This window comes from Dipodomys ordii, unplaced genomic scaffold (genome assembly GCF_000151885.1).
Source record: "Dipodomys ordii isolate 6190 unplaced genomic scaffold, Dord_2.0 Scaffold108, whole genome shotgun sequence".
NCBI classification, from domain to species: domain Eukaryota; kingdom Metazoa; phylum Chordata; class Mammalia; order Rodentia; family Heteromyidae; genus Dipodomys; species Dipodomys ordii.
The window spans coordinates 192,006-202,849 of NW_012267324.1; the positions used below are offsets into that span (position 1 = coordinate 192,006).

At 60.4% G+C, this 10,844-nt stretch overlaps 1 protein-coding gene across 1 annotated transcript in view; it reads right to left on the reverse strand.

Moving 5' to 3' along the window:
- Window positions 1–1,018: 1,018 nt before the first annotated feature.
- Notch3 (notch 3) overlaps window positions 1,019–10,844 on the reverse strand; it is a 42,372-nt gene continuing 32,546 nt past the window's right edge. The window contains exons 27-35 of the mRNA XM_013028278.1: window positions 9,778–10,110; window positions 8,710–8,864; window positions 8,042–8,264; window positions 7,003–7,087; window positions 6,285–6,447; window positions 5,402–5,706; window positions 3,876–4,023; window positions 2,691–2,788; window positions 1,019–2,047 (exon numbers count right to left, since the gene is read on the reverse strand). Of these exons, the coding sequence (XP_012883732.1) occupies window positions 1,019–2,047; window positions 2,691–2,788; window positions 3,876–4,023; window positions 5,402–5,706; window positions 6,285–6,447; window positions 7,003–7,087; window positions 8,042–8,264; window positions 8,710–8,864; window positions 9,778–10,110 (2,539 nt within the window). The remainder of the gene's footprint in view (window positions 2,048–2,690; window positions 2,789–3,875; window positions 4,024–5,401; window positions 5,707–6,284; window positions 6,448–7,002; window positions 7,088–8,041; window positions 8,265–8,709; window positions 8,865–9,777; window positions 10,111–10,844) is intronic.

The window sequence follows — 10,844 nt, forward strand, 5'->3', positions numbered from 1 at the left end:
TGAGCGCGGAGCTGAGTGCGGGGCGCGGGCTGAGCGCGGGGCGCTGCGGGGCCCAGGCTGAGTGCGGGGCGCAGACCGTTCCTTTATTAGGCGCAGGGCGCGGGCCGGAGCCCGGCTAGCGGGGTGGGTGGGAGGCCGTTCCACAGCAGCCCACGACGGGCACCTCAGGAAGCCTGAGTCGCAGACGAGAAGTGAACCGACCCGGTCCCGCCCGGTGCCAGGAGGGGGGGCGCGACGGGGCGGGCCACAGGACGGGTTTTATTTGGAATCAGGGGGGAGGGAGGCTCCCGCGTCTCCCCCAACCCAAGCCACAGAGGGGCGCCCGAGGGCGGGCTGGGCGCTTAGTCCAGGCCAGGGCCGTGTACTCGGTACACAGAGTCCAGCTGGGCCCAAATAGGTCCACAGACTCAGCCCCACGGGACACGGGGGGGGAGCGTCTCCATATATATATATATATATAGTAAAAAATAATAAGTTTGTTTAAATGAATTTCGTTTCTATACAAAAATTGTAAAAGAAGAGAGGAGGAAGAAGCAGAAAAGGAAAGAATAAAGAATAATAACTCACAGGTGTCAGAGTGAGAGAGAAAAAAGAGAAGAGAAGGCTGGCAAGGGATACGGGAGGGAAGAGAAGGTCCCAGACTGGTTACAAGATTCAGAAGGTGGGTGTCAGCCCCCACATTATAAATAAAGGAAGACTAAGAGTCTGGGCTGGTGCAAAAGGCTGGTGAAGAGAGAGAGAGGAGAGGGAAGAGGGGGACAGAGAAAGACAGAATGTCAGGATGGGGTATCCTTCAGATCCAAGGTCCAAGAATTGAACACTTCAGGAAGAGACAGAAAGAAAGATAGAGACAGACAGATGTGAAGTTGGAGTGTCTTCAGATCCAAGGTCCAAGGATTGAAGAACACTTCAGGGAGAGAGAGGGAGACAGACAGACAGAGATGCAGAGCGAGGTGACAGATGGGGGGGGGGGTGAGGGTCTCTTCAGATCCGAGATCTAAAGCAAGGAGCTCTTCCTTCAGGCCAGCACCTGCCTCTTGGGGGTGACTTCAGGCTGGGGTCCCAGCTGGGTCTGGGCCTGAGTCAGGGGGGCAGGGACAGACAGGGGGTGCGGCTGGGCAGGGGGGGCGGCGGTGGCGGGGCTGGGCGTGGACTCGGACCAGTCGGGCAGGGAGGGGGGCGACGGGCTGGCCCAGTGCTCGGGAGACTCGGGGGACGGAGTCAGGTAAGGATGCTCATTGGGGACCCGGAGGAAGCGACCCTTCGCGGGGCTACCACCGGTCCCCGCAGCCGGGTATTCCTCTCCGTGCCCGGGAGGGGCCAGGTAGGGAGGGGGCCGCTCTTGGGGCGAGACGGGGGTCCCCGGGTTGAGCAGCTGGGGTCCCGGAGCCAGGGGCAACAGGAAGGAGGACCCCGGGGGTGCAGGTGGGGGCAGCCGGGCCCAGTCGAGGGGGACCGCCACGGGGTTCAACAGGCCCAGGCTGAGCACGCAGCTCCCGGGAGGCTGGCGCCCCAGAGCCGCCGCCCTGCCCGCACCCCCAAGCTGCGTCAAGGACACGGCGGTGGCCGCGGCCGCCCCGTAGGGAGCCTCCAGGGAGAAGCCTCCAGGGGAGGCAGGGGTCCCCCCGAAGGGCCGAGGGGAGTCCAGAGAGTCCACGGGGGACAGCGTGACCGAGCTGTCCGCCAGGGGGCCCGGGCAGGCCAGGCTCAGCTTCTTGCCCCGTCCGCGAGCGCCCTGCGGGCCCAGCCCGGCCTTCCCCAGAGGCCTGCGGCTCTTCTTGGCCCCCGACGGTGTGGCCTTCAGGCCGGGGAGGAAGGCCCCGGGGGGACAGAGCAGGGGTCCCAGGCCATGGGGCCCCGGGGGGCTGCGGGGCCCGCTGGGCTGGTCCAGGAGGTGCACGATGTCCTGGTGCAGCCGCTCGTGGGCCACGTCCCTGGGCAGCCTGTCCATGTGGTCTGTGATCTCCCGGTTGGCAAAATGATCCAGCAACAGCTTGACCACCTCATAGCTGCCCTCCCTGGCCGCCAGGAACAGCGGGGTCTCCTCCTGGGGACGGGGGGGGGGCACACCCACACATGTCAATGCCACCCTGGCCAAGGTCAGAGCGGTCACATCCCCGCTCTGTGCAGGACCTGACGGACATGCTCTTTCCTTTAGAAAGATCCAACAGGGCCAGGCGCCGCGGCTCCCACCTGGCATCCTAGCTATTCAGGAGGCTGAGATCTGAGGATCGAGGATCAAAGCCAGCCCAGGCACGGAAGTCCGTGAGTCTCTGATCTCCAATAAACCCACTTAGGAAACTGGAAGTGGCGCTGTGGCTCAAGTGGTAGAGCGCTAGCCTTGAGCTGAAGAGCTGAGGGACAGCGCCCAGGCCCAGAGTTCAAGCCCCCCCCCAAAAAAAAAAAATGAAATGAAATGAAGGTGGTGGAGGGGGCATATCCTTACTTCCCTACTTTGGAGATAAGAACAGAGGTTCAGAGACGTTAAACAGTTTCCCCAAGCTCACACAGCAGCTGCTACACACTTCTTCATCTGACCCATTCTTAGAGCCTCCTGGCCCCAAATCCCAGCCCTAAAAGCTGGGTGTGGGCACAGTGAATGCCCCGCTAGCTTTCCCCCACCCTGTTCTGTCACCTGTGCCCCCCCCCCCCGCCATACCCGCACGGGAGGGGAGGGGCTGAGGGCTCACCTTGCTGTCCTGCATGTCCTTATTAGCGCCGTTCTTGAGCAGAGCCAAGGCGGCCTCCACATTGTTCACCGCTGCAGCCCAGTGCAGGGCTGACTTCCCTGGAGAGAGGGGGGGAGTCAGGGTCCAGACCAGAGCCCAGCTCACACCCCCAGCACCCCAGTATGGGGGGGGGCAGTTAGTGTCTGCAAAACAGCTTGGGAGGCCGGCCAGCTGAGCACAGCTGAGCCCCTGCGCTTGGTGCGTGAATCAGTATTCCTATTCCCGCTCACTAATTCACTGGGCACCCATGGTGCACGCCTGCTTTCCCAGCTCCTCAGGAGGCTGAGATCTGAGGATGGAGGGTCAAAGCCAGCCTGGGCAGGAAAGTCCCTGACACTCTTATCTCCAATGAACCACCAGAAAACCGGAAGTGGCGCTGTGGCTCAAGGGGTAGAGCGTTTGCCATGAGCTGAAGAGCTGAGGGACAGCGCCCAGGCCCAGAGGTCAAGCCCCACAACTGACTAAATAAATAAATAAAAATAAAATATATATATAATGGTAGTGACAACAATAACTGAGTATTAATGATTACTTATAAAATAAGGCTAGTTATAAAATAATAAATAACTGACCAGTTATTGTTTTAATGAACTGATTAATTAATTTTTTTTAAATGGCCAAGGACTGTGGTGTGTCCTGTGTGAATCGGCGAAAAGCCAGGCTCCCGTAAACCCTTACGGATTACAGACTGGATCCAGTTGCAGATATTTATTACAGCTGCCCAGCAGGTGGCAGTAGAGTGGATTTCTTCCAGTAAAGCCTGCAGTCTGGGGACAGGGGTAGAAACCCACCGCCAAGCAGGCCTTGAGCCTTGTCCCAAGCAGCTGGAAATGAACTGTCAGAAGGAAGCCACTGTGTGTGCGTGTGTGTGTGTGTGTGTGTGTGTGTGTGGCTTGAACTCGGCCCCGGCGCTGTCCCTCAGCTTGTTCAATCAAGGCTAGCGCTCTACCCACTTGAGCCACAGCTCCACTTCAGTGGTCAATTGGAAGTCAGTCTCCCACAGGCTTCCCTGCCTAGGGCTGGCCTCAAATAAGGATCCTCAGGCCTCAGCCTCCTGAGGCCGGCATGGGTGCCCAGCTCTACCGTGGGTGTCCAGGAGACCCCTGCCAGCTCCCGGCCCCTACCCACAGCTTCCGGTCAGCCTACCCAGCTCGTCCACCGCGTTCACGTCGGCGTGGCAGGCGATCAGCTCCTCTACCATACCCTCCACCGCCAGGCGAGCTGCCAGGATCAGGCTGGTGGAGCCGTCCGCCATGCGGGCGTCCAGGTCTGTGGAGCGATTCCGGATGAGGATCTAGAAAGAGCGGGGGAGAACACAACAGGGAAAGTCACACCAGGAACAGAGGGATCAGCAGACCCCTGACACCTCCTGGGACTCCCGACCGATTCATGAGCCACAGCTTCCCCTGCTAATTCCATCTCAAGCTAAAAACACCCCAAATCAAAATGGATGGGGGGGGCAGGGGAGATGGTCCTGGGGCTTGAACTCTGAGCCTGGGCACCGTCCCCTCAGCTCTTCAGCTCAAGGCAAGCGCTCTACCACTTGAGCCACTTCCGGTTTTCTGATGATTTATTGGAGATAAGAGTCTCACGGACTTTCCTGCTCAGGCTGGCCTTGAACCATGATCCTCAGATCTCAGCCTCCTGAGTAGCTAGGATGGCAGGTGTGAGCCACCAGCACCTGGCCAAAAAAAATCCATTTTGGAAGCTGGGCACCGGTGGCTCACGCCTGTCATCCTAACTCCTCATGAGACCGAGGTCTGAAGGTCACAGCTAAAAGCTAGCCCAGGCAAGAAAGTCTGCAAGATGCTTATCTCCAATGAGCCCCTAAAAAGCCAGAAATGGAGCTGTGGCTCAAGTGGTAGAGCACCAGCATTGAGTAAAAAAAGCTCAGGGACAGCGCCCAGGCCCAGAGTTCAAGCCCCAGGACCACACAAACACACAAAAGAGAGAGCCTGAGCCGGGCGCTGGTGGCTCACGCCTGTCATCCTAGCTACTCAGGAGGCTGAGATCTGAGGATCGCGGTTCAAAGCCAGCCCGGGCAGGAGAGACCATGAGACTCTTATCTCCAATAAACCACCAGAAAACCAGAAGTGGTGCTGTGGCTCAAGTGGTAGAGGCTAGCCTTGAGCTGAAGAGCTGAGGGACAGCGCCCAGGCCCAGAGTTCAAGCCCCATGACTGACCAAAAAAAAAAGAGAGAGAGAGAGAGAGAGAGAGAGCCTGGAGGGTAGTAGGTGGCTCACACCTGTAATCACCTAGCTGCTCAGGAGAGTGAGTTCTGAGGATTGAAGTTCAAAGCCAGCCTGGACAGGAATGTCTGTGAGACTCTTATCTCCAATGAACCACTCAAAAAAAGCCAGAAGCCAGGTGCCGGTGGCTCATGCCTGTCATCCTAGCTACTCAGGAGGCTGAGATCTGAGGATCGCAGTTCAAAGCCAGCCTGGGCAGCAAAGTCTGTGAAACTCTTATCTCCAATAAACCACCAGAAAACGGGAAGTGGCGCTGTGGCTCAAGCTGTAGAGCGCTCGCCTTGAGCTGAAGAGCTGAGGGACAGCGCCCAGGCCTGGAGTTCAAGCTCCATGACTGACAAAAAGAAAGAGCGAGACTGGATCTGAATCCGGGGTGCCTGATGTCCTCCGCAGCCCCGGTGTCCAGCGGCGATCGGGCTCACCTGGAAGACGCCCTGCGCGTCGGCGGTCACGGCCGTGTGCAGCGGGGTGCGGCCCGAGTGGTCCTGGGCGTTGGTGTCCGCCCCGGCATCCAGCAGCCGCTTGGCAGCGTCGGCCCGGGCATAGCGCGCGGCCAGGTGCAGGGCGGTCTCGCCTGTGCGGTCAGTCCGAGCCCCAAGCTGGGCCCCTTGGCAGATGAGGTCTGAGAGGATGCTGGCGGAGGAGTCGTCCACCTCCTCCTCCTCGGCTGGGATCTGCTCCAGGGCCCCTCCACAGAAGGAGGCCAGCATGAGGGGGGTGAAGCCGTCTGTGGGGACAGGAGGCCGTCACCGAGCCATCGCAGCTTCCCCGGGGGCCCGAGGCCAGGGGCACGCCATTGAGGCCAAATGGGCTGCCGGGCACCGCTGGCTCACGCCTGTCACCCCAGCTACTGGGGAGGCTGAGGTCTGAGGAGGATCGTGATTCAAGGCCAGCCCAGGCAGAAAAGTTTGCGGGCTACTTATCACCAATGGGCCAAAAAGCCAGACATGAGCTGTGGCTCACGTGGTAGAGCACCAGCCTCTGAGCGGGAAGAGCTTGGGGACAGCGCCACCTAGGCCCTGAGTTCAAGCTCCAGGACCAGAGCACGTATGTGCGTGCACACACACACACACACACACACACACACACACGAGCAAATAGGACACACAGCAATACCAGGAGTGACTACACAATGGAAGTGGAGCTGTGGTTCAAGTAACAGAGTGAAAAAGCTCAAAGACAGCGCCAAGTGCTGAGTTCAAACCCCAGGAGAAAGAGGACGAGGGAGAAGAGGAGGAGGCAGAGAGCAGAATTTCTAGTCTAAGTCCTGGAGTGCCGGGGTCCCCGCGGGCTCTGGGCGCTGACCTGGGCCCCGCACGTTCACGTCCATGGCGTCGGCCTCCGCATCGCCCTGCGGTGGCGTCAGCGCCATGGCCGGGGCCACGCGGATGTCGGCAGCCACCAGGTGGTGCTGCGTCCACTGGCGACAGTCCACGGGCTCCTCGGCCCCCGCGCCGGCCTCCTCCACCTGCAAGCACAGGGAGGGCCGGGCTCAACACCGCAGGCCGAGGGAGAAGGGGCTGCCAGGGGCACCGCACACACGCGTGCGCACACACGGGGCTGCCAGGGCCTGGCAGGGGCACCGACACACGCGCACGCACACACATACACACCCTTGAAGCCAAAAGAACCTCTTCCCTCCTTACACTACCCAGCCACAGGTTCTTTGTTACAGCAGCAGCAGCAGCAAATGAACTAGAATTGTCTGGGCCGGGGGGGGGGTCCCCCACTGGGAGGGCCCAGGAAGGACTGGCCAGAGGAACGTGCACCCAAGCCACCAAGCCCAGCGGGCTCCCCCAGCCCATCTCCTTGCCTCCTCTGCGGCCTCAGAACCGCCTGAGAACACACGGGGGCCACAAAGCCCCCTCTACAGTCCCCTGGAGCTTGGGGAGGCAAGGAGAGCCAAGCTCCTCGGGCGGGAGAGGGGGGAAGGAGGGGGTGTCCCAGTACCCTGAAAGGAAAAGAGCTGAGGAGGGGAGGGGAGGGAGGGGAGGGGCGAGGGGAGGGGAGGGCTGCGTGGCACCTTCAGTCGCTTGGCCTCCGGGCACTCTGTGTCCATCCAGTCTGTGGCCACCTCCCCCATCAGACTCTCACCCTTGCCCATGTTCCTAGGGACACAGGAAGAAAAGGGGGTGACAAAGGGCACTGGGGGGGTCTCCCGCCTTCGGAGAGGACTTGGGGTGGAGTCAGAGCAGAGGTCACAGAGGCAAGTCAGGAGGCTGCAGTGGAGATGGGGGGGATCTTCAGTCAACAGGTGGCTCACGCCTGTTATCCTAGCATTCAAGGGGCTGAGATTTGAGGATTAGGGTTTGAAGACAGCCCAGGCAGCGAAGACTCTTATTTCCAACTACCCACTCAAAAACGAAGTGGAGATGTGGCTCAAAGTGACAAGAACCCCAACCTTGAGCACAAAGAGCTCAGGGACAGCGCCCAGGCCCTGAGTTCAAACCCCACCAAGAAGAAAACAACATGAATTTCAGCAGGGTGGGAAAGCTGACATGTCTCTCAATTCTGGTGAAAGACATGAACAAGTTGTCTGGCTCATGCCGTTTTCCCAGCTATTCAGGAGGCTGAGATCTAAGGGTCACAGTTCGAAGCCAGCCCCTGAGACTCTTACCTCCAATGAACCACTCAAAAACCGGAAGTGGAGCTCTGGCTCAAATGGTAGAGTGTCAGTCCTGAGTGAAAAAGCTCAGGGCCCAAGCCCTGAGTTCAAGTTCCAGAACTGGCACAAACAAATAAATATAACTATAAATAAATCTAAGACCCGAATCCTGATTCGAGTGGGAAGTTCCTCAGAGGTGAGGGGTCAAAGGTAAGACTGGGTTAGAGGCAGAGGGGGTGGTGGAGGTCACGGAAGGTCATGGGTCACGGGTGAGGATGAAGTATGGAAATGGGGACCCAGGGAATAGTCAGAAGCCAGAAAGTGGGGATGCCCCCAGCGAGCACAGGGCCTGGGCAGGAGGCTGGACTCTGGGGTCCAGGATGGAGTCTGAAGTGAAGGTCAAGTTAAGGTCAAAGGCCAACCCCAGTGAAGGCCAGGGTGGGTCAAAGGTCCTCACTTCATGCCCAGCGCATCTTGTCCCACGGGCTCCCGCCGGCCTTTGTGGCCGGCTGCCACGTCCTTGTGCAGCGCGAATCCCTCGGGGAACCACAGGGTGCTGTGCTCTCGCTTGCGCCGGGCCACCATGACGCCCAGGACGAAGATGATGAGCAGGAAGACGGCGCTGGCCGCCAGCAGGGGCATGGTGGGCACGCCCTGCGCCGGAGGCTCCAGCGGCTCCCCTGTGGGCGGTGGGCGTGGCTTCAGACGAGGGCGGGGCCTCCATGGCGGCGGGGCGGGGCCTCCGGAATGGGGCGGGGCTTCCACGGTGGGCGGGGCCTCGGCCATGGGCAGGCATTCCACTGTGGGGTGGGGCCTCGGGCATGGGGGTGGGGCTTCCACGGTGAAGCAAGCCTCAGCCATGGGCGGGGTTTCCTCTGTGGGTGGGGCTTCCACTAGGGGGCGGAGCTTCAGTCGTGGGTGGGGCTTCAGCAGCAGGTGGAGCTTCATATGCAAGTGGGACTTCCGGGGGTGGGGGGGTATCCTCGGCTGCTGGGCGCGGCTTTGGCTATGGGGCGTGGCTTCCTCTGTGGGTGGGGTCCCGACAATGGGGTGTAGCCTTAACCATGGGTGTGGCCTGGACTGAGTGGCCTGCGCAACCCCGAGGCAGCGGAGGCGGGGCCTCACCTCGCACATCCCGCAGCGGGTAGGGGAAGTCGAGGCGCTCCACCGCCGACAGGGCCCCCAGGTAGTCGGCGGCACTCTGGGCATCGGGGAAGCAGTGGTCGTTCTCAGGGGACTGCAGGCAGAGCCGGTTGTCAATCTCCAGCATCACGACGGAGCTGCGGGAACAGAAGGGGAGGACCCCAGGGCTCCGCGGGGGCCCAGCCCCACGCGCCCCAGGTCCCCACCGCCGGGTCCCCTCCGCGGCCCGCCTGCTCCGGGCTGGCACCCGACCCACCCACCGTGACCCCCAGACGGGTCTCGCTGGGGCCACCCCAGTGGAGACCTGGGACGGTCCTTTACCGGGCTGAAACACCCAATCCCGGCTGCCCTGCTCTGTGGGTGGGCCCTTTGGTTCCCCATTAAGATTTTTTTATTAGCATATATTGGTGGTCCAAGGAGGGAGGGATTCCATACGACATCTCCGTGCGTACAGTTTCCATACAATGCACACCCCTCCGTCCCTCTCCCCCCTCCTCCTCCCCCCTTCTAACACAACTAACAGGTTTCATCTTTCTGCTTTCAGACATGCATATAAAGTACTTTGATCCTATTTATCCCCCACAGTCTGTTTTTATTCTCACATCATTCATTGTTAATTGTACCCATATGCTTTTGTTTTCTTGCTAGGGACGGGAACCCAGCCTCCGTCATCATCACTTTGGCTTGAAGCAAACCATCCTCTCGGCCTTCCATTCCTGGATGCTTCCAGCCAGAGCCTGTCCCCCCAACCCACATCCAGCCCCTCCCCGCTTCTGTGTCAGGACTCTGTCCTTCTCCTCAGGCCTCTGCTGCATCTTTCACAAATACCATCCCCCACTGCCTTCCAACTCATCTACCCACCCACCAGACAGACAGTTCTTTTGTTTGCTTGTTTGTTTGGTACCCATACTGGGGCTTGAACCACATGGCTTTCTCACCCAAGCCTAGTGCTCTACCACTGGAGCCACAAGATCGAAGTCACAAGTGCCTGGGCCTGACCTCCTCCTCACCCAGAGCCTCCTTCAGGAAGGTCCTGGTGGAGTCACTCACCCGATCACCTCAGGGACCAGCTCCCGCCGGGCTCGGGGTTCGAAGCCAGGGCCGGGCCGGTGGTAAGGGAACACCATGGCCTGGCCGCGGGCGTCCAGGCGGAAGCGCAGCGAGGTCCGCAGGATGGCGCTGAGCCGCTGCAGGAAATCGGCGCCGGAGCGCAGCAGCTCTTCGGGGGGCAGCAGGACGGTGAGCACCAGCACCCCGCGGGCCAGCAGGGCGGGAACCTCACTGGCGCAGTCCAGCCCGTCCCAGCCGCACTCCTCCGTGTTGCAGCCCTGGTCGCAGCGGCCGTCCGCGAAGTGGTCCGCACAGTATTTTTCATACACGGGGCTGGGGGGGAGGGGGACAGAGAGAGCAGCGTCAGGGGGGCCTCTGATCGCCCCCAAATGCGCACAGACCACACAGCGCCTGCACGGGGGGGGGGGGGGGGAGGCGCCATTGGCTCTCGCCTGACATCCCAGCTACCCCGGGAGGCTGAGATCTGAGGATCGTAGTTTGAAGCCAGCCTGGGAAGGAAAGTCTGTGCGACTCTCTGTCTCCAATTAACCATCAAAAACTGGAAGTGGGGCCGTGGCTCAAGTGGCAGAGCGCCAGCCTTGCGCAAACCAAGCTCAAAGACGGCGCCCAGGCTCTGAGTTCAAGCCCTGGGAGCAGCATAAAATAGAAGTTTAAAAAATAAATCCAGCGCCGGTGGCTCACGCTTATCATCCTAGCTATTCAGGAGGCTGAGGATCGCGGTTCAAAGCCGGGCCGGGAAAGGAAGCTCTGGGGGTAGACTCTTGGGGATGGTGGTGGTGTTCATGGGGCTTGAACTCGGGGCCTGGGTGCTATCCCTGAGCTTGTTTGCTCAAAGCCACGGCTCCATGTCCTGGTTTTCCGGCGGTTTCTTGGAGGTAAGAGTCTCAGGGCTGCGATCCTCAGATCTCAGCCTCCAGAGGAGCCAGAATGACAGGCGGGAGCCACCAGCTCGGGGCTGGGGTGGAGCTGTGGCTTACGCTGTGCGGCAGATGCGCGGCCCTGAGTTCGAGCCCCAGCACCAACACCGTTTTTAAGGTGTGGGGGGG